This window comes from Oncorhynchus mykiss, chromosome 2 (genome assembly GCF_057628025.1).
Source record: "Oncorhynchus mykiss isolate SJ-2025 chromosome 2, ASM5762802v1, whole genome shotgun sequence".
In the NCBI taxonomy this organism is placed as follows: Eukaryota; Metazoa; Chordata; class Actinopteri; order Salmoniformes; family Salmonidae; genus Oncorhynchus; species Oncorhynchus mykiss.
This window is the reverse complement of record NC_143023.1, coordinates 99,255,209-99,279,644: the sequence shown is the minus strand read 5'-3', so window position 1 is coordinate 99,279,644 and position 24,436 is coordinate 99,255,209. Positions and strand designations below refer to the sequence as shown.

The 24,436-nt window shown below is 45.7% G+C and overlaps 1 protein-coding gene across 8 annotated transcripts in view; it reads right to left on the bottom strand.

Moving 5' to 3' along the window:
* Positions 1-23,648, bottom strand: part of atp8b4 (ATPase phospholipid transporting 8B4) — a 73,103-nt gene extending 49,455 nt beyond the window's left edge. For 3 of the 8 annotated variants that reach the window (XR_016490178.1, XM_090213832.1, XM_090213827.1), the window contains exons 1-6: positions 10,123-10,402; positions 9,874-9,987; positions 4,895-4,993; positions 2,722-2,780; positions 2,441-2,513; positions 2,156-2,226 (exon numbers count right to left, since the gene is read on the bottom strand). Coding sequence is in view for 6 of the 8 variants with exons in the window: in XM_090213832.1 (XP_090069958.1) it covers positions 2,156-2,226; positions 2,441-2,513; positions 2,722-2,780; positions 4,895-4,993; positions 9,874-9,987; positions 10,123-10,362 (656 nt within the window). In the remaining 2 variants the exon portion in view is untranslated. Of the gene's footprint in view, positions 1-2,155; positions 2,227-2,440; positions 2,514-2,721; positions 2,781-4,894; positions 4,994-9,873; positions 9,988-10,122; positions 10,403-15,702; positions 15,799-20,496; positions 20,568-23,280 lie in introns of those variants that run through there. The other 5 variants (XM_036960619.2, XM_036960628.2, XM_090213854.1 and 2 more) reach the window with 5 other exon arrangements.
* Positions 23,649-24,436: the final 788 nt, after the last annotated feature.

The following is a 24,436-nucleotide window of genomic DNA, read 5'->3' as shown; positions in this document are numbered from 1 at the left end:
CGCGTCAGGCGCGTTGGGCGCTGTTTTTCGCTCGTTTCGAGTTCGTGATTTCTTATCGTCCGGGCTCTAAGAACACCAAGCCTGATGCTTTATCTCGTCTCTTCAGTTCTTCAGTAGCCTCCACTGACCCCGAGGGGATTCTCCCTGAGGGGCGTGTTGTCGGGTTGACTGTCTGGGGAATTGAGAGGCAGGTAAAGCAAGCGCTCACTCACACTCCGTCGCCGCGCGCTTGTCCTAGGAACCTTCTTTTCGTTCCCGTTCCTACTCGTCTGGCCGTTCTTCAGTGGGCTCACTCTGCCAAGTTAGCCGGCCACCCTGGCGTTCGGGGTACGCTTGCTTCCATTCGCCAGCGTTTTTGGTGGCCCACCCGGGAGCATGACACGCGTCGTTTCGTGGCTGCTTGTTCGGTCTGCGCGCAGACTAAGTCCGGTAACTCCCCTCCTGCCGGCCGTCTCAGGCCGCTTCCCATTCCCTCTCGACCGTGGTCTCACATCGCCTTAGATTTTGTCACCGGACTGCCTTCGTCAGCGGGGAAGACTGTTATTCTTACGGTTGTCGATAGGTTCTCTAAGGCGGCTCATTTCATTCCCCTTGCTAAGCTTCCTTCTGCTAAAGAGACGGCACAAATCATCATCGAGAATGTTTTCAGAATTCATGGCCTTCCGTCAGACGTCGTTTCGGACAGAGGTCCGCAATTCACGTCTCAATTTTGGAGGGAGTTTTGCCGTTTGATTGGGGCTTCCGTCAGTCTCTCTTCCGGCTTTCACCCCCAGTCTAACGGTCAAGCAGAACGGGCCAATCAGACTATTGGTCGCATCTTACGCAGTCTTTCTTTTCGCAACCCTGCGTCTTGGTCAGAACAGCTCCCCTGGGCAGAATACGCCCACAACTCGCTTCCTTCGTCTGCAACCGGGCTATCTCCTTTTCAGAGTAGCCTCGGGTACCAGCCTCCGCTGTTCTCATCTCAGTTCGCCGAGTCCAGCGTCCCCTCCGCTCAGGCTTTTGTCCAACGTTGCGAGCGCACCTGGAAGAGGGTCAGGTCTGCACTTTGCCGTTATAGGACGCAGACTGTGAGGGCTGCTAATAAGCGTAGAACTAAGAGTCCTAGATATTGTCGCGGTCAGAGAGTTTGGCTCTCCACTCAGAACCTTCCCCTTAAGACGGCTTCTCGCAAGTTGACCCCGCGGTTCATTGGTCCGTTCCGTATTTCTCGGGTCATTAATCCTGTCGCAGTTCGACTTCTTCTTCCGCGATACCTTCGTCGCGTCCACCCGGTCTTCCATGTCTCCTGTATTAAGCCCGTTCTTCGCGCCCCCGCTCGTCTTCCCCCCCCCCCCCCCCATCCTTGTCGAGGGCGCACCCATCTACAGGGTCCGCAGGATTTTGGACATGCGTCCTCGGGGCCGTGGTCACCAGTACCTCGTTGATTGGGAGGGGTACGGTCCTGAGGAGAGGAGTTGGGTTCCCTCTCGGGACGTGCTGGACCGTGCGCTGATCGAGGATTTCCTCCGTTGCCGCCAGGTTTCCTCCTCGAGTGCGCCAGGAGGCGCTCGGTGAGTGGGGGGGTACTGTCATGTATTGTCATGTTGTGTCTTTCTGTCCTTTCCTTTCACCCTGTCTCCCTCTGCTGGTCGTATTAGGTTACCTTTTCTCCCCCGCTTTCCCCCAGCTGTTCCTTGTCTCCTCCTGACTACCTCGTCACCCCGTTTCCCACCTGTTCCCTTTTTCCCTCTGATTAGTCCCCTATATCTCTCTCTGTTTTTGTTCCTGTCCTTGTCGGATTCTTGTTTGTTGTGTTTCATGCCTGAGCCAGACTATCGTCATGTTTGCTGTAACCTTGTCCTGTCCTGTCGGAATCTGCCGGTCTATCTGAGCCTACCTATGTTTGGTTATTAAAGAAGCTCTGTTTAAGTTAGTTCGCTTTTGGGTCCTCATTCACTCACCGTAACAGTTGGCTCCGTGTCAAACAAAGCAGTTAACAGAACAACTGAGGTAAACTGGGCCAAATCCTCAACCTCAACCACCTGTCCTATTTCCTGATGCTTTACTCAGAGTGTAGAAACCACTGCAGACACACTGTGACACAGATAGCCCTCCTTGGCAAACAGCCCCCCCCCCCCCCACAAATACTATAGAAATGCATGCAATGTCTTACCCGTCTAGCTCAGCCGTTTCTATGTAACACAGTCCATATGGTTCACTACTAGAGAGCAGCAGAATGTCAGCCTGTAGGAGAGGAGGGAGAGGAGGGAGATGAGGGAGAGGAGGGAGAGGACTTACTGGCAAGCCACAGGGAATAAACCAATCTCTGCACCAATGCTTTACAATAGAACTCAACAGTTGCAGTAGAGGAATAGCCCTCATTTTAATTTAAAAAAACCCGTTCATGTCAAGTGTTTATGGGAGTATCTAAGTATGAAATGGAAAGCAAATTACTCACTGTCACAAAGTGATTGTTTTCCAGCTTGATGATATCTCCCACGCGTACATTCATCCACTTCTCATTCTGTAGACTGAGACAGATACACAGTCATAATGCTGATTTATAAAGCACAATAGCATAAAATGTTATGCTATTCAAAGAAATGTCTTCATCTCACTGTGCAATTTTGAAGGTACAAAAAAAATAATAAGTTGTCTCTTTGCACAAAGCCACAATGAGGTAGAAAATGTTCACATTTAAAAAGGTGAATATTGAAGGTTCATTGAGGATGTACTTACTTTCCCCTGAGTACCTGAGACTGACGACTGTTGACCTGCTGATCGCTTTTATACCTGAACTGAAATTGAGAAGACATCTTTTACAGTGGTCTTGCACTGCTAATAGCTGCTAATAACCGGGGATGTAGTGTACACACAGTACCTACCAGTCAACAGTTTGGACACACCTACTAATTTAGTAGGTGTTTTTTCTAGTTTTTTTTCTTAATTTGTACTGTTTTCTACATTGTATAACAATAGTGAAGACATCAACACTATGAAATAACACATATGGAATAATGTAGCAACCAAAAAAGTGTTAAACAAATCAAAATACGTGTTATATTTGGGATTCTTCTAAGTAGCCACTCTTTGCCTTGATGACAGCTTTGCACACTCTTGGTATTCTCTCAACCAGCTTCATGAGGTAGTCACCTGGAATGCATTTCAATTAACAGGTGTGTCTTGTTAAAGTTAATTTGTGGAATTTCTTTCCTTCTTAACGTGTTTGAGCCAGTCAGTTCTGTTGTGACAAGGTAGGGGTGGTATACAGAAGATAGCCCTATTTGGTAAAAGACCAAGTCCATATTATGGTAAGAGCAGCTCAAATAAGCAAAGCAAAATGACAGTCCATCATTGCTTCATCACATGAAGGTCAGTCAATCTGGAAAATTTTGCTTTCAAGAATTTCTTCAAGTGCTGTCGCAAAAACCATCAAGCGCTATGATGATACTGGCTCTCATGAGGACCGTCACAGGAATGGAAGACCCAGAGTTACCTCTGCTGCAGAGGATAAGTTCATTAGAGTTACCAGATTTAGAAATTGCAGCCCAAATAAATGCTTCAGAGTTCAAGTAACAGACACATCTCAACATCAACTGTTCCGAGGAGACTGTGTGAATCAGGCCTTCATGATCGAATTGCTGCAAAGAAACCACTACTAAAGGACACCAATAATAAGAAGAGACTTGCTTGGGCCAAGAAACCCGAGCAATGGACATTAGACCGGTGGAAATCTGTCCTTTGGTCTGATGAGTCCAAATTTAAGAAATTTGGTTCCAACCGCTGTGTCTTTGTGAAATGCAGAGTAGGTGAACGGATGATCTCTGCACATGTGCTTCCCACCGTGAAGCATGGCGGAGGAGATGTGATGGTGTGGGGGTGCATCGATGGTGGAACCCTGATCTGTTCACCGGACATGCTACCTGTCCCAGAGCTGCTGTTTTCAGCTCTCTAGAGACAGCAGGAGCGGTAGAGATACTCTTAATGATATGAAATGCTATGCTATGAAAAGCCAACTGACATTTACTCCTGAGGTGCTGACTTGCTGCACCCTCGACAACCACTGTGATTATTATTATTTGACCCTGCTGGTCATCTATGAACATTTGAACATCTTGGCCATGTTCTGTTATAATCTCCACTCGGCACAGCCAGAAGAGGACTGGCCACCCCTCATAGCCTGGTTCCTCTCTAGGTTTCTTCCTAGGTTCTGGCCTTTCTAGGGAATTTTTCCTAGCCACTGTGCTTCTACATCTGCATTGCTTGCTGTTTTGGGTTTTAGGCTGTTTCCTTTTACAGCACTTTGAGATATCAGCTGATGTAAGAAGGGCTTTATAAATACATTTGATTTGATTTGATTTGGAAAAGCATTCCAGGTGAAGCTGGTTAAGAGAATACCAAGAGTGTGCAAAGCTGTCATCAAGGCAAAGGGTGGCTATTTGAAGATTCTAAAATCTAAAATATATTCTGATTTGTTTAACACTTTTTTGGTTACTGCACGATTCCATGTTTTTTCATAGTTTTGATGTCTTCACTATTATTCTACAATGTAGAAAATTGTAAAAATAAAGAAAAACCCTTGAATGAGTAGGTGTGTCCAAACTTTTGATAATGGGTGCCAGGTAGCTTAGCGGTTAAGAGCATTGGGCCAGTAACTGAAAGGTTGCTGATTTGAACCCCCGAGTTGACTAGGTGAAAAATCTACCGATGTGCCCTTGAGCAAGGCACTTAACCCTAATTGCTCCTGTAAGTCGTTCTGGATCAGAGCGTCTGGTAAATGACTCAATCAAATGAGTTAACCCTACTTTTGTTTTTCTTGTCTGTACATCAGTTTTGAATCATCAAATTAATTAAATAATAATTAATTAAATCACCCGATCAATCAATCAATAAGAGTGGACAGTTAACTCACATAGTCGTCAGTGGCATCTTTAACTGCAGTGATCAACAGCACCATGACCAGAGGCACAGTGGTAGTGACCCAGGACAGGGAGGAGATCTCAGGGATCAACTACAAATAGGAGAACACAGAGCCATTTATTTACATCATGTGTAGGAATGTAAACCCCTTGGTTACCTTTGAGCTTTTTCTAGACTGTATTGACTGTGTTGCGTGTGGGACTTACACCCCTTCAAATTAGTGGATTCCTCTTCAAATTAGTGTATTCCTCTTCAAATTAGTGGATTCCTCTTCAAATTAGTGTATTCCTCTTCAAATTAGTGGATTCCTCTTCAAATTAGTGGATTCGGTTATTTCAGCCACACCCGTTGCTGACAGGTGTGTAAAATCAAGCACACAGCCAAGAAATCTCCATAGACAAACATTGGCAGTAGAATGGTCCGCGCTGAAGAGCTCAGTGACTTTCAACGTGGCACCGTCATAGGATGCCACATTTTCAAACAAGTCAGTTTGTCAATTTTCTGCCCTGCTAGAGCTGCCCTAGTCAACTGTAACTGCTGTTAGTGGAAACATCTAGGAACAACAAGCTCACAGAATGGGATTGCTGAGTGTTGAAGCGTGTATGGCGTAAAATATGTCTGTCCTCGGGTTGCAACACTCACTACCGAGTTCCAAACTGTCTCCGGAAGCAACTTCAGCACAATAACTGTTCATCGGGAGCTTCGTGAAATGTGTTTCCGTGGCCGAGCAGCCGCACACGCGCATAAGATCACCATACGCAATGCCAAGTGTTCGGCTGGAGTGGTGTAAAGCTCGCCGCCAACGGACTCTGGAGCAGTGGAAACGCGTTATCTGGAGTGATGAATCACGCTTCACCATCTGGCAGTCCGACGGACGAATCTGGGTTTGGCGGATGGCAGGAGAACGCTACCTGCCCGAATGCATAGTGCCCACTGTAAAGTTTGGTGGAGGAAGAATAAGGGTCTGGGGCTGTTTTTCATGGTTCCAGTGCCAGCTGGTCAACACATGCTCTCAGTACCCATCCAAGCTCATCACTAATCTAAGGACCCTGGGACTGAACACCAATCAATTGGATCCTAACCTCCTGACGAACCGTCCCCCAGGTGTAGATGGTAGGAAATGAAACGTGTGTGTATGTGTGTGTGTGGCGTCAGTGTGCATGTGTGTGTATGTGTGTGTGTGGCGTCAGTGTGCATGTGTGTGTATGTTTTGTGTGTGGTGTCAGTGTGCATGTGTGTGTATGTTTTGTGTGTGGTGTTGCAGTGAAGGCGTGTTCCTGTTTCAGCATGACAACGAGGTCCATACAGAAATAGTTTGTAGAGATCGGCGTGGAAGAACTTGATTGGCCTGCAGAGAGCCCTGACCTCAACCCCATCGAACGCCTTTGGGATGAATTGGAACGCAGACTGCGAGCCAGGCCTAATCTCCCACTAGTGCTCTTGTGGCTCTCGCAGTAATGTTCCAACATCTAGTGGGAAGCCTTCCCAGGAGAGTGGAGGCTGTTATAGCAGCAATGTTCCAACATCTAGTGGGAAGCCTTCCCAGGAGAGTGGAGGCTGTTATAGCAGCAATGTTCCAACATCTAGTGGAAAGCCTTCCCAGAAGAGTAGAGGCTGTTATAGCAGCGAAGCGGGGCCCAACTCCATATGAATCCCCATAATCTTCGAATGAGATGTTAGAGGAGTATATTTTGGTGAAGGACCATTGCTAGGCAACAATCCGACGAGAGTTCAGGAGAAGAAACCAATAGTTTGTACTTGCTACTTACTAACTAAATTACAGTTTGCCAATTTCTGTAGTTTAAATATGACCTACTAGCTACGAGACCCCAATTAACCGTGAGGACGGCGAAGGATTTCCTTGTGTTTGTTTCTCTGTCTGAGAAAGCAACTCCACAGAATGTATAAAAACAGAGTACCAGGTCCTTACTAAGTAAGATGTATATTCTGTATCAGTGATTAATTTAGTGATACGAAGGGGTTGATAATAATTGTTGGTTTATAACGTGTTCAACTTGAGTTTCTTATTGAAACTAAATTGATATACTTTGAGTTGAGTAATAATTCCTAACTTTACTTTGTTTTTGTTTATTCATAAGTTAAGGCAGGTCAAACATACCCTAAGACACCCCCCCCCCCCCCCACTTAATCATATCACAGTGCACTTTAACCAGTTGAATATAAATAAGCAAATAAAATAAAATTGTATTGGTCACATACACATGGTTAGCAGATGTTATTGTGAGTGTAGCACAATGGTTGTGCTTCTAAACTCAGCAAAAAAAAAGAAACGTCCCTTTTTCAGGACCCTGTCTTTCAAAGATAATAAGTAAAAATCCAAATAACTTCACAGATCTTCATTGTAAAGGGTTTAAACACTGTTTCCCATGCTTGTTCGATGAACCATAAACAATTAATGAACATGTACCTGTGGAACGGTCGTTAAGACACTAACAGCTTACAGACGGTAGGCAATTAAGGTCACAGTTATGAAAACTTAGGACACTAAAGAGGCCTTTCTACTGACTCTGAAAAACACCAAAATAAAGATGCCCAGGGTCCCTGCTCATCTGCGTGAAGAAGCCTCAGGCATGTTGCAAGGAGGCATGAGGACTGCAGATGTGGCCAGGGCAATAAATTGCAATATCCGTACTGTGAGACGCCTAAGACAGGACGTACATCTGACTGTCCTCGCAGTGGCAGACCACGTGTCACAACATCTACACAGGATTGGTACATCCGAACATACACCTGCGGGACAGGTACAGGATGGCAACAACAACTGCCCAAGTTACATCAGGAACGCACAATCACTGCATCAGTGCTCAGACTGTCCGCAATAGGCTGAGAGAGGCTGGACTGAGGGCTTGTAGGCCTGTTGTGAGGCAGGTCCTCACCAGACATCACCGGCAACAACGTCGCCTATGGGCACAAACCCACCGTCGCTGGACCAGACAGGACTGGCAAAAAGTGCTCTTCACTGACGAGTCACGGTTTTGTCTCACCCGGGGTGATGGTCGAATTTCCGTTTATCGTCAAAGGAATAAGCGTTCCACCGAGGCCTGATCTCTGGAGCGGGATCGATTTGGAGGTGGAGGGTCCGTCATGGTCTGGGGCGGTGTGTCACAGCATCATCGGACTGAGCTTGTCATTGCAGGCAATCTCAACCCTGTGCGTTACAGGGAAGACATCCTCCTCCCTCATGTGGTACTCTTCCTGCAGGCTCATCCTGACATCACCCTACAGCATGACAATGCCACCAGCCATACTACTCGTTCTGTGCGTGATTTCCTGCAAGACAGGATTGTCAGTGTTCTGCCATGGCCAGTGAAGAGCCCGAATCTCAATCCCATTGAACACATCTGGGACCTGTTGGATCGGAGGGTGAGGGCTAGGGCCATTCCCACCAGAAATGTCTGGGACCTGTTGGATCGGAGGGTGAGGGCTAGGGCCATTTCCCCCAGAAATGTCTGGGAACTTGCAGGTGCCTTGGTGGAAGAGTGTGGTAACATCTCACAGCAAGAACTGGCAAATCTGGTGCAGTCCATGAGGAGATGCACTGCAGTACTTAATGCAGCTGGTGGCCACACCAGATACTGAATGTTACTTTTGATTTTGACCCCCCTTTTGTTCAGGGACACATTATTCCATTTCAGTTAGTCACGTGTCTGTGGAACTTGTTTATGTCTCAGTTGTTGAATCTTGTTTATGTTCATACAAATATTTACACATGTTAAGTTTGCTGAAAATAAACGCAGTTGACAGTGAGAGGACGTTTATTTTTTTTTTGCTGAGTTTAGTTCTGACAGTGCAGTAATATCTAACAATTCCACAACTACCTAATGCACACAAATTAAGGGATGGATTCCGAATATAGACACCAATCTAAACCTTTTTTGGTATTACAATTTTCTGAAATATTGTATTAAAATATGAAAATGAGGCAATATCTCATTAAATACAGTATGTGAATATTTGCAAATAACACAAATACAGTCTTCCTAAATATTTTGGTTCCATTTTGTTCAAGGAAAAATCCACCCAAAAGCTATCTTTTGGTATTTGTTTCATTAGTCCGTTGTTGATTATAGTCCCGAAATGTTTTGCCAATGCAGAGATCAAGTTTTCAAGATGTAATTTTCAAAATACAGAAATCTGGCTCATATTTATTTATTTATTTAACCTTTATTCAACTAGGCAAGTCAGTTAAGAACAAATTCTTATTTACAATGACGGCCTACCCCCGGCCAAACCCTAACGACGCTGGGCGCCGCCCTAAAGAACTCCCACCAATCACGGCTGGTTGTGATACAGCCTCACACTGTCTCAATAGTGCACTGTATACTGAGAGAACTGTCTCAATAGTGCACTGTATACTGGAGAACTGTCTCAATAGTGCACTCTATACTGGGGGAACTGTCAACAATGATTCACTGTATACTGGGAGAACTGTCAACAATGATTCACTGTATACTGGGAGAACTGTCTCAATGACTCACTCTATACTGGGAGAACTGTCTCAATGACTCACTCTATACTGGGAGAACTGTCTCAATGATTCACTGTATACTGGGAGAAGTGTCAACAATGATTCACTGTATACTGGGAGAACTGTCTCAATGATTCACTCTATACTGGGAGAACTGTCAACAATGATTCACTGTATACTGGGAGAAGTGTCAACAATGATTCACTCTATACTGGGAGAACTGTCTCACTTGAAATACAGACTTACATACATTCACCATGTATAACGGAACGGGCTTAGATATGTCAGCTCCTTTATGAAAGACATTGCATTGTACGTAAGTTGGAGAACCTCATTTCACCATGTAAATCTTTCAGTTGCATGACATTTTGTGATTTCATTTTCATTTTCGTGGAATCTCTGTATAAAGCATGACAAGTTCATAGAATCTGTACAAGCACACTCCATGTCACACACTAATGATGTGGAATGTACGTACGTACCTGTAATATGAGCAGCACTAGGAAGTATGCATTAGCTGCTCTCTGGAACTGTTCGAACAGATTGACGGGCAGGAAGGTGAAGACATTGTACTTGCAGGTTTTGATGTGATTGTCCTTTTTTTTTGGGGGGGGGGGGGGGGGGGGGGGGAGGGGTGGGGGGGGGTGCAAATATAGAATGGTCAATATCATCTACATCATGACAGTATCATTGATACACTGTGATAACATGTGCTTTGTGTTCTCACTTACAGCATATGGGAACTTTTCATTGTAGTCCCTGTCATTGGCTCTCACATGTCGTTCTTCCTCTAGATGAAAACAGTATACAGTATATGACAACCACAGTATATTAGACAATTGTAGGACTCTACTTAGAATGTTTACGTATTTTTTGGTTAGACATTGAATTGTAGAATGTTGAGAATTGACACTGAAGTCTGTAAAGGCTAACAATACATAACCACTGATTGTCTCCAAGACAGTACACATCGTTTCTTCCCACTAAGCATATCCCCTTTAGGCAACACCCTCACCACCACCCTCACCACCACCCTCACCACCACCCTTACCACCACCACCACCAACAACAAAACCTCCACCACCCTCACCCTCACCACCACCCTCACCACCACCCTCACCACCACCACCACCAACAACAAAACCTCCACCACCCTCACCCTCACCACCACCCTCACCACCACCCTCACCACCACCCTCACCACACAACCACCACCAACAACAACTCCACCACCCTCACCCTCACCACCACCCTCACCCTCACCACCACCACCACCAACAACAACAACTCCACCACCCTCACCACTCTCACCCTCACCACCACCCTCACCACCACCAACAACAACAACTCCACCACCCTCACCCTCACCACCACCACCACCCTCACCACCACCCTCACCACCACCAACAACAACTCCACCACCCTCACCACCACCCTTACCACCACCACCACCAACAACAATACCTCAGCCACCCTCACCCTCACCACCACCCTCACCACCACCAACAACAACTTCACCACCCTCACCACCACCAACAACAACAACAACTCCACCACCCTCACCACCACCACCCTCACCACCACCACCAACAACTCCACCACCAACAACAACAACTCCACCAACAACATCGACTCCACCCCCAACAACGACTCCACCACCAACAACAACAATAACACCACCACCAACAACGATAACTCCACCACCACCAACAACAACTCCACCACCAACAACAACAACAACTCCACCACCAACAACGACTCCACCACCACCAACAACAATAACACCACCACCACCAACAACTCCACCACCAACAACTCCACCAACAACGACTCCACCACCAACAACAACTCCACCACCAACAATAACACCACCACCAACAACTCCACCACCATCAACGACTTCACCAACAACAACAACTCCACCACCAACAACAACTCCACCACCAACAACGACTACACCACCAACAACAACAACTCCACCACCAACAACAATAACTCCACCACCACCAACAACTCCACCATCAATGACTCCACCACCAACAACAACTCCACCACCACCAACAGCTCCACCATCAACAACTCCACCATCACCAACAACTCCACTACCACCACCAACAACAACAACTCCACCACCAACAACAACTCCATCACCACCAACAACTCCATCACCACCAACAACTCCATCAACAACAACAACTCCATCAACAACAACAACTCCACCACCAACAACTCCACCACCAACAACAACTCCACCACCAACAACAACTCCATCAACAACAACAACTCCACCAACAACAACAACTCCATCAAAAACAACAACTCCACCACCAACAACAACACCACCACCAACTCCACCAACAACAACAACTCCATCAACAACAACTCCACTGACAACAACAACAACTCCACCAACAACAACTCCACCACCAACAACTCCACCACCAACAACAACTCCACCAACAACAACAACTCCACCACCACCAACAACAACTCCACCACCAACAACAACAACTCCATCATAACAACTCCACCACCAACAACTCCACCACCAACAACCCACCACCCTCACCACCACCCTTACCACCACCACCAACAACAACAACTCCACCACCCTCACCCTCACCACCACCCTCACCCTCACCACCACCACCACCAACAACAACAACTCCACCACCCTCACCACTCTCACCCTCACCACCACCAATAACAACAACTCCACCACCCTCACCCTCACCACCACCACCACCACCCTCACCACCACCCTCACCACCACCAACAACAACTTCACCACCCTCACCACCACCAACAACAACAACAACTCCCCACCCTCACCACCTCCACCCTCACCACCACCAACAACAACTCCACCAACAACAACAACTCCATCAAAAACAACAACTCCACCACCAACAACAACACCACCACCACTCCACCAACAACAACTCCATCAACAACAACTCCACTGACAACAACAACAACTCCACCACCAACAACTCCACCACCAACAACTCCACCACCAACAACAACTCCACCAACAACAACAACTCCACCACCACCAACAACAACTCCACCACCAACAACAACAACTCCATCAATAACAACTCCACCACCAACAACTCCACCACCAACAACTCCACCACCCTCACCACCACCCTTACCACCACCACCAACAACAACAACTCCACCACCCTCACCCTCACCACCACCCTCACCCTCACCACCACCACCACCAACAACAACAACTCCACCACCCTCACCACTCTCACCCTCACCACCACCAATAACAACAACTCCACCACCCTCACCCTCACCACCACCACCACCCTCACCACCACCCTCACCACCACCAACAACAACTTCACCACCCTCACCACCACCAACAACAACAACAACTCCACCACCCTCACCACCTCCACCCTCACCACCACCACCAACAACTCCACCACCAACAACAACAACTCCACCAACAACATCGACTCCACCACCAACAACGACTCCACCAACAACAACAACAATAACACCACCACCAACAACTATAACTCCACCACCACCAACAACAACTCCACCACCAACAACAACAACAACTCCACCACCAACAACGACTCCACCACCACCAACAACAATAACACCACCACCACCAACAACTCCACCACCAACAACTCCACCAACAACGACTCCACCAGCACCAACAACAACTCCACCACCAACAACGACTTCACCAACAACAACAACTCCACCACCAACAACAACTCCACCACCAACAACGACTACACCACCACCAACAACAACTCCACCACCAACAACAATAACTCCACCACCACCAACAACTCCACCATCAATGACTCCACCACCAACAACAACTCCACTACCACCACCAACAGCTCCACCATCAACAACTCCACCATCACCAACAACTCCACTACCACCACCAACAACAACAACTCCACCACCACCAACAACTCCATCACCACCAACAACTCCATCACCACCAACAACTCCATCAACAACAACAACTCCATCAACAACAACAACTCCACCACCAACAACTCCACCACCAACAACAACTCCACCACCAACAACAACTCCACCAACAACAACAACTCCACCAACAACAACAACTCCATCAACAACAACAACTCCACCACCAACATCAACACCACCACCACCAACTCCACCAACAACAACAACTCCATCAACAACAACTCCACTGACAACAACAACAACTCCACCAACAACAACTCCACCACCAACAACTCCACCAACAACAACAACTCCACCACCAACAACAACAACAACAACTCCACCATCAACAACAACAACTCCACCACCACCAACTCCACCACCAACAACAACTCCACCACCACAAACAACTCCACCAACAACAACAACTCCACCACCAACAACAACAACAACAACAACTCCAACAACAACAACAACTCCACCACCACAAACAACTCCACCAACAACAACTACTCCACCACCACCAACAACAACAACTCCACCAACAACAACAACTCCACCACCACAAACAACTCCACCAACAACAACTCCACCACCAACAACAACAACAACAACTACACCACCACCACCACCAACAACAACTCCGCCACCAACAACAACAACAACAACTCCAACAACAACAACAACTCCAACAACACCTCCACCAACAACAACTCCACCAACAACAACTCCACCACCAACAACAACTCCACCACCACCATCAACAACAACAAATCCACCACCCCCATCAACAACAACAACTCCACCATCAACAACTCCACCACCAACAACAACAACTCCACCACCACCATCAACAACAACAACAACTCCACCATCAACAGCTCCACCACCAACAACAACACCTCCACCACCACCATCAACAACAACAACTCCACCAACAACAACTCCACCAACAACAACAACTCCACCACCACCATCAACAACAACAACTCCACCACCAACAACTCCACCAACAACAACAACTCCACCACCACCAACAACAACTCCACCACCAACAACAACTCCACCACCAACAACAACTCCACCAACAACAACAACTCCACCACCAACAACAACTCCCCCACCACCAACAACAACTCCACCACCAACAACATCTCCACCAACAACAACAACTCCACCACCACCAACAACTCCACCAACAACAACAACTCCACCACAACCATCAACAACAACAACTCCACCACCAACAACAACTCCATCAACAACAACAACTCCACCACCAACAACAACTCCACCAACAACAACAACTCCACCAACAACAACAACTCCACCACCACCAACAACAACTCCACCACCAACAACATCTCCACCAACAACAACAACTCCACCACCACCAACAACTCCACCAACAACAACAACTCCACCACAACCATCAACAACAACAACTCCACCACCAACAACAACTCCACCACCACCAACAACAACAACTCCACCACCAACAACAACTCCATCAACAACAACAACTCCACCACCAACAACAACTCCACCACCAACAACAACTCCACCACCAACAACTCCACCAACAAAAACAACTCCACCACCAACAACAACAACTCCACCACCAACAACAACAACAACTCCACCACCAACAACTCCACCAACAACAACTCCACCACAACCATCAACAACAACAACACCACCACCAACAACAACTCCACCAACAACAACTCCACCACCAACAACAACAACAACAACAACAACTCCACCACCAACAACAACTCCACCAACAACAACAACTCCACCACCACCAACAACAACTCCACCACCAACAACATCTCCACCAACAACAACAACTCCACCACCACCAACAACTCCACCAACAACAACAACTCCACCACAACCATCAACAACAACAACTCCACCACCAACAACAACTCCACCACCACCAACAACAACAACTCCACCACCAACAACAACTCCATCAACAACAACAACTCCACCACCAACAACAACTCCACCACCAACAACAACTCCACCACCAACAACTCCACCACCAACAACAACAACTCCACCACCACCAACAACAACAACTCCACCACCAACAACAACAACAACTCCACCACCAACAACTCCACCAACAACAACTCCACCACAACCATCAACAACAACAACAACACCACCACCAACAACAACTCCACCAACAACAACTCCACCACCAACAACAACTCGAACAACAACAACAACTCCACCACCAACAACAACTCCACCAACAACAACAACTCCACCACCAACAACAACTCCACCACAACCATCAACAACAACAACACCACCACCCAGCAAGACAGCTTTACCTTGTCCAGCACCTTTCCCACGTGAGCTCCAGCATCCCCTCCGTGGTATTAACATCCACAACCATTTCTCCGCCATTTCTTTCCCCCGCTGTCATTCTTTGCAGGAACAAGGTCAGAAAATAGCCATTGTGAATAGGCCGATATTGACTCCAGACGTTCACTTTACAATGTCCCTGTTAAAACACAGCAGGTCCCGTTCTCATCCAGATGAACCGGGGACCTTCTGCCCAATATACACTGACGTACTCCACCCGTTTCGAGAAAAATACGTTTTAGTATCCACCACTGGTAGATGAGGTAATGTAGGTAATTTGTCCCACGGATACCTTCCTGGGTAGGCATGTGGAACCTGTCTCCACTTGCCCTCTTTAGTGAAACGGAGTCTTTTCATCTGCACTAACAGACACAGCCCTGGAATGTACTGTACCTCGGGGCTGAGAAATTGACAGTCGACTGCAGAGGAACAAATTCGTTATACACTGTAGCCAAATGATGCCTCATTTTGGTTCGTAAAACACCCTTAATAATCTACCTAACAACTCGTAAAGAAAGGACACAACAAAAAAAAACACAGATCCGGGTGGGCACAGACAAAATCCACAATCGCCCCTTTAACAGGGTTAAATCTGCAGTTCAAACAACAAAAACAACAACAACAACAACAACAACAACGACGACGACGCCCGTCAGCCTTTCACTGTTTTAGTGATGGAGTTGGAGGAAATAATGCCAATCCATGACATCAACAGTATAGTTTGAACCAAGTTTTTTTGGGGGGCTACACAGTGTTTGTTTACAATTACATTGTTTACCAACAATGGAGTTAAAAAATAAAATAATTTAAAAGCATATATTTTGGTTTTCGAAGGTTGAACAAAAAACCATGAGGCATTTATACGTTCCATTCTTCCAGAATCAATGGGTGTACAGTGGGGAGAACAAGTATTTGATACTCTGCCGATTTTGCAGGTTTTCCAACTTACAAAGCATGTAGAGGTCTGTATTTTTTTTAATCATAGATACACTTCAACTGTGACAGACGAAATCTAAATCAAAAATCCAGAAATTCACATTGTATGATTTTTAAGTCATTCATTTTCAGGAAAACCTGCAAAATCGGCAGTGTATCAAATACTTGTTCTCACCACTGTATATTATTCATTAAAAAAGTCTAAGAATGGATGTAGAGATCGTAGATGACCCCATTTAAACAAAGTGTGTACATCCCGACCACAACAAAGCCACAAAGTAGATGCCTGACTTTACAGCTTTGGTTCACATCAACCAAGCAGGACTCAAACCTACAAACGGTGTTTGAAGAAAAGGGTGAATCATTCCTAAATGTTACAGAATGGCTCACTTCAGAGAATAAGAACACACACACACACACACACACACACAGTGTAACCAGAGAGGCCCTCTCATTCAACACCTTGACATCCTCATAGTATCCATTGCTGTGAAGATTAATAATTTAAGATTCTCCTGTTGATTTGACCTGAAGCCTCTGCTCTGTTTGCCCATTTAGTTACAGACCTTTGTTCAAATACTAGCTGGGCTACCCAAAATTGCAACCCCCCCATCCCCCCCCACCACCACCACCACCACCACCTGTCCTTTTAGTAAATTTAGTAAATGCTCAAAATAAGTATTTGAAAGATTTCAAATAACATTTGAACCCAGGTCATTTTGGTTACTGTACAGGTACTACATTGGCTGGCAAGCTGTAACTGATTAAAGTATTATTCAGAAGAAAACTATACAATGTCACGAATCTCGCCGAAGATGGTGCCTCTTCCTGTTCGGGCGGCGCTCGGCGGTCGTCGTCGCCGGCCTATTAGATGCCATCGATTCCGTTTGTTTCTGTTTATTGGGTACACCTGTTTTGAGTTATGCTATTTAAGGGCACTAGGCCCGCTGGGTATTTGTGCGGGCTTGTTTCTCTGTTATTTGGTGTATTAGTGTGATCTGTATTTTTCCGGACAGTTTTTAGTCCTTTATATTTTTGGTCGGGTTGTTTCATGCGCCCTTGTGTTTCGCATGTCCGTGTCTCCACTGTCTTTGGAATAAAATATCCACGTACGGAATTACCTGCTCTCTGCGCTTGACTCCTCCACTCACCATTCATCGAAGTCGTAACATACAAACAGTGGAAACCAACCATCAATACGGGATCCCATTCACATTTTCATTAAAGACAATTCCGTTTTCAGGTTTGAAACGATCCCATCATAGTCAGTAACACGGGCCTCTTTTCGTCATAAATGTTGTTCTGTCGTACTATTACATCAGACCCCATAAAGATGTAAGACATAGCCTCCTCATCGCGCCTCTCAAGCTCATCCGACACTGGGGATTTACCATCATAAATCACCCCCTATCCTAACATTATCCTAGACTTAACGGTTTTCCCAGGGATTCCTCCAAGCCTATTTGCATCCCGTTAACACTGTAAACCAATTAGGATCATCTAGCCGTCCATCATATTGATCCCCATCTATGATCATGTTCTCTGTAATAACCAATGCTTTATATATATATATATACACTAGATGACTGATAGGGGGCGCTGTGTTGAAGCCACCGTGACTCCATCTTGGAACTCCCCCATCGGTGTAAAAAAATATATTTTGTAAGCTACAGAAACGCATTTATTAATGTCAACATTAGTTTTTTGCCAAATGTATTCTATTACAGACAACTTCATGTATAAGTTTAAATTATAATTATGTGAGCTAAACATACAAATGAAACACGAAAAAACATATATTTTTTAAATTCCTCAAAGTATCTTTTTTTTTTTTTTGATTACTAATGTTATTGTCCCCACTACAACAACAAAAAGACTAAACACATGTCATTAGTCCTTGTAACATGTAATTGAAATACTGTAGAATCCATTATTTCCTGTGGTGGACTTCTCCTACTGGGGAATGCCAATATGGCCGACCGGTGGCTTCAAAGCCTCTCAATGGCCAATACATAGCATCAGCAATCTAGGATTTATATACATCGTTGGTTATAACACAGAGAACATCAAACAGCAGCGGAATTTTATACCACCACATAGGCTATATAATACCTGTGTAATATATAGGTTTAGATAGGCTATATAATACCTGCAGGTTCCACCTTCCCCTTCATCCCACTGCTTAGTCTTCTCCAAATTTAACCAGGAAATAGTTGAGTTCCAATGTCCAACCAGTTTGGAGGATAATCCAGGTAGAGGATTGTGAATACATGAACACATTGTGTTGGGGTGAGATGCCTCTGGGTGGGTGAGTAAGGAAGCAACGATCCGTGGGTCGCACAAGGTCACAGAGCACTAGCTCCGCGTCACAGGCAGATACTCATTACAAGGTAACACACACGAACACACACACACACACATCAACTCAAAAGAGGGCATATTGCTTCACTTTATCTCCCTTGACCAGAACACTGTATCATAAAATATATTCACATATATCACTGACTGTCTCCTGTTTCTCAAAGACTGAGACTACATCCTGAATGGCACCCTATTCCCTATATAGTGCACTACTTTAGACCAGGGCCCTATAGTACCCTATTCCCTATATAGTGCACTACTTTAGACCAGAGCCCTACAGAACACTATTCCCTATATAGTGCACTACTTTAGACCAGAGCCCTATAGAACCCTATTCCCTATACAGTGCACTACTTTAGACCAGGGCCCTATAGAACCCTATTCCCTATATAGTGCACTACTTTAGACCAGGGCCCTATAGAACCCTATTCTCTATATAGTGCACTACTATAGACCAGAGCCCTATAGAACCCTATTCCCTATATAGTGCACTACTATAGACCAGAGCCCTATAGAACCCTATTCCCTATATAGTGCACTACTTTAGACCAGAGCCCTATAGAACCCTATTCCCTATATAGTGCACTACTTTAGACCAGAGCCCTATAGAACCCTATTCCCTATGTATAGTGCACTACTTTAGACCAGAGCCCTATAGAACCCTATTCCCTATATAGTGCACTACTATAGACCAGAGCCCTATAGAACCCTATTCCCTATATAGTGCACTACTTTAGACCAGAGCCCTATAGAACCCTATTCCCTATATAGTGCACTACTTTAGACCAGAGCCCTATAGAACCCTATTCCCTATGTATAGTGCACTACTTTAGACCAGAGCCCTATAGAACCCTATTCCCTATATAGTGCACTACTTTAGACCAGAGCCCTATAGAACCCTATTCCCTATATAGTGCACTACTATAGACCAGAGCCCTATAGAACCCTATTCCCTATATAGTGCACTACTATAGACCAGAGCCCTATAGAACCCTATTCCCTATATAGTGCACTACTTTAGACCAGAGCCCTATAGAACTATATTCCTTTTTTAGCGTACTACTTTAGACCAGAGCCTTATATGGGTACTGTTTAAAATAAGGAATACGGCGCCATTTGAGATGCATTCTGAATAAATATATTAAGCTGTTTCTGAGCTTGATCTCTTTTCTACACAAGAGACAATGGAACTAGACACAAGAGACAATGGAACTAGACACAAGAGACAATGGAACTAGACACAAGAGATAATGAAATTAGACAAAGAGATAATGGATAGCTAGACCGCCTCACGATGTCTCTCCGGTATTAGCGTCACTATTCTATCCAAAAGGAATGTTTACTGTGTGACACCTGCAATGAAATCCTGTTCAGGGACATTGGTCCTTTGCGATAACTGTATTGTCTAACACAATAAAGAGGTGTAAAAATAAAGAGTAACAGAAACATGCAGGTGTTCTTACCGATGTAGATACCTCTGTTAGAACATGATGCCATTGTGTAAGGGGACGTCCCGCTGTAGCCGAGGGTTTTCCTGGAAAACATGGAGCAAAAGACTTCATTCCCCCCTGTATGGTTCTGGTCCACCCCACAGACCCCTGTATGGTCCTGTTCTACCCCCTGTATGGTCCTGTTCCACCCCCTGTATGGTCCTGTTCCACCCCCTGTATGGTCCTGTTCAACCCCCTGTATGGTCCTGTTCCACCCCCTGTATGGTCCTGTTCCACCCCCTGTATGGTCCTGTTCCACCCCCTGTATGGTCCTGTTCAACCCCCTGTATGGTCCTGTTCCACCCCCTGTATGGTCCTGTTCCACCCCCTGTATGGTCCTGTTCCACCCCCTGTATGGTCCTAATCCACCCCACAGCCTCCTGTATGGTCCTGTTCCACCCCACAGCCTCCTGTATGGTCCTGTTCCACCCCACAGACCTCTGTATGGTCCTGATCCACCCCACAGACCTCTGTATGGTCCTGATCCACCCCACAGACCCCTGTATGGTTCTGGTCCACCCCACAGCCCTCTCTATGGTCCTGTTCCACCCCACAGCCTCCTGTATGGTCCTGATCCACCCCACAGCCCCCTGTATGGTCCTGATCCACCCCACAGACCTCTGTATGGTCCTGATCCACCCCACAGACCCCTGTATGGTCCTAATCCACCCCACAGACCCCTGTATGGTCCTAATCCACCTCACAGCCTCCTGTATGGTCCTGTTCCACCCCACAGCCCCCTGTATGGTCCTGATCCACCCCACAGACCCCTGTATGGTTCTGGTCCACCCCACAGCCCTCTCTATGGTCCTGTTCCACCCCACAGACCCCTGTATGGTCCTGATCCACCCCACAGCCCTCTATATCATCTTAATCCACCCCCTGTATGGTCCTGATCCACCCCACAACCCCCTGTATGGTCCTGTTCCACCCCACAGCCTCCTGTATGGTCCTGTTCCACCCCACAGACCCCTGTATGGTTCTGGTCCACCCCACAGACCCCTGTATGGTTCTGGTCCACCCCACAGACCCCTGTATGGTCCTGTTCCACCCCACAAACCCCTGTATGGTCATGTTCCACCCCACAGCCTCCTGTATGGTCCTGTTCCACACCCTGTATGGTCCTGTTCCACCCCCTGTATGGTCCTGTTCCACCCCACAGCCTCCTGTATGGTTCTAATCCACCCCACAGACCCCTGTATGGTTCTGGTCCACCCCACAGACCCCTGTATGGTCCTGTTCCACCCCACAGACCCCTGTATGGTCCTAATCCACCCCACAGCCCCCTGTATGGTTCTAGTCCACCCCACAACCCCCTGTATGGTCCTGGTCCATCACACGTAAAGCTTATCTTTTTTAAATTCCTGTATCTCCTTTCCTCAATTGACATACAGTGACCAATCAATCGCCAATCACAGATGAATTACAAAAAAACTTCTTCCCTAAGTGACAGAGAACAGAATTAATAGTGTGGACAATTTGTCTTGTGAGTCACTACTGTGTCATGCTGAAATCTACACACAGTAAATTACATGTACAGATGTAGGATCTAAATTTGACCTGTATTTTCTCAGCAAAATAATCCTGCAGCAACAAGGTTTTTAAGGTTTAGTCCCTAATGTTGCTTGATCAGTGGTTGGGCTATAAGCTGGCCAAAAGTAGGCTACTTGAAAAGTGCAATACTAATAATATATCCGTGTGTTAGTGTGGGTTTTCAGTGAATTTATATAAATCACAAAGCTCATCTGCATTTCCTGCGATGCAGGAAAATTCTCAGCAACAAAAGCGTGTTCAAATTAAGATCCTACATCTGTTTAGGAAGAGGCAATAGTCTATTGTTATAGAATATTACCAATTGGTGAGATAAATACAGAGAATTGTACATTCTTAGTGTAAATAAGAATGCAGGCAGCAAAAGCTGCAGGGGATGGTTAATCACTAAGAAAGGCCTGGGCATTGTTACTATACTGCTCGCCAGGCAGTTTCCTTCAGAGCTGCTCACTGAAACCTAATAGGCTCCTTGCTTTCTTCAGTACAGTACACAGATCTCTGCCGGGAATACTTCTGAGACACAGGGCTTGGTCTGCTGATGTCAGCACCATGCACAGTAAACAGGTAAACACAAAATCTAACTGCTAGCTCTTATGTACCGTTATGTTTTTGTTTCCCTCTCTCAATGATGAACCCATAGAATAAACAAACTAGAATGGCTAATTTAGTAATTTAATAGGATCTCTGTTTCGGTCAATTTGCTCCCTCCCCATGATATTATACTGTGATGTAGCCCACTGAAGGAAAAACAATAACGAAAAAGTTGTAATTTATATATTCTCCCAAAGTTGAAACAACACCTGATTAATAACTTATGAACATACCATAACCGTGTTCAGTGTGTATCACTTACACAAATTATACAGCGGAGACCCGATCAAGGTGGCTGAAATGAGCAATGGGTGGAAGGCTTTGAGGATTCCATCTTGCAAATTCTTTTTGAACTTGTTCACGGGTGTTACAGTTAGTAACTCACTTTGCAAACCGTCATTACGGGAGGCCTACAGTCGAGACGTGTATAGTGATTTGTAACGTTGACTGAGTGATCGTAACATCAGCGACACATTCAGGCGTTCTTAGCCATGCATATCTATGCAAATGTCATGGCAGAGTTGACAGATTTCAACTTGACCATGATCGATACCGTGTATTCACTAATCATGACAATAACTGAATGTAAATTGTAATGCAATTTTTTTTACTCACCGACAACATCGTCCATTCAGCTGGAGACAGTGGGAATCATCGGTAAGGCGAACGAGGAAAATGTAAGCGCATCTGCAGCTCTGGAGAATCTGTGCGCTTCTCTCACTCGCTCTCTCCGCGCTTCTCTCATTCGCTCTCTCCGCGCTTCTCTCACTCGCTCTCTCCGCGCTTCTCTCATTCGCTCTCTCCGCGCTTCTCTCATTCGCTCTCTCCGCGCTTCTCTCATTCGCTCTCTCCGCGCTTCTCTCACTCGCTCTCTCCGCGCTTCTCTCACTCGCTCTCTCCGCGCTTCTCTCCCTCTCTCTCTCTCTCTCTCTCTCTCTCTCTCTCTCTCTCTCTCTCACTGCCTGTCTCTCTCTCTCTCTCTCGCTCTCTCTCTCTCTCTCTCTCACACTGCCTGTCTCTCTCTCTCTCTCTCTCTCTCTCTACCCAGTGTCGCATTCAAGCCTTATGGTATGAAGCAGAACCAATGATCGACTAAAGAATTGTCATTCTCAAATGTGAGAACTTCTTTCACAAACAATAAATAACATAATAACAGTCATGTCTTTAGATATAATAACAGTCGTGTGTTTAGATATAATAACAGTCATCTTTTTAGATATAATAACAGTCATGTTTTTAGTAGAAGATTAAATAGAATAGAGTCAAATAAAATAGAGCAACATATAAACAAATCTTATTGTAGCCTGATGTGTGTGTGCACACACACGCACACGCACACGCACACGCACGCACGCACGCACGCACACACACACACACACACGCGCACAGAAAGCATACACAGAACCAATGGTTGCCTTGACAATAAGGACATCATGTGGATATCAACGGTACTACAGTATGGTCACAGGTCAATGTAACTTGTTGAGGGTTTTATTTGAAGTGAAATGAGTCGAAACTTAAGAAACAGGTAGTCCTGCACATCCCAGATGGTTCTGCATTTTACAATGTAGTAACACACAAGGCTGATGAATAGCTTTCAATCAATACATCAATTAATCAATTCATCATATTGTATTTGTTAAGCCCTTTTAACTAATCAATAGTTGTAATCGTAGAGTGCTTTACAGAAAAATAGTAGAATAACTGGGGGAGTTTTGAATGCAGTCTTGAAAAAGAGCAAGTCAAATACCTATTTCATCCCAAGGAGCAT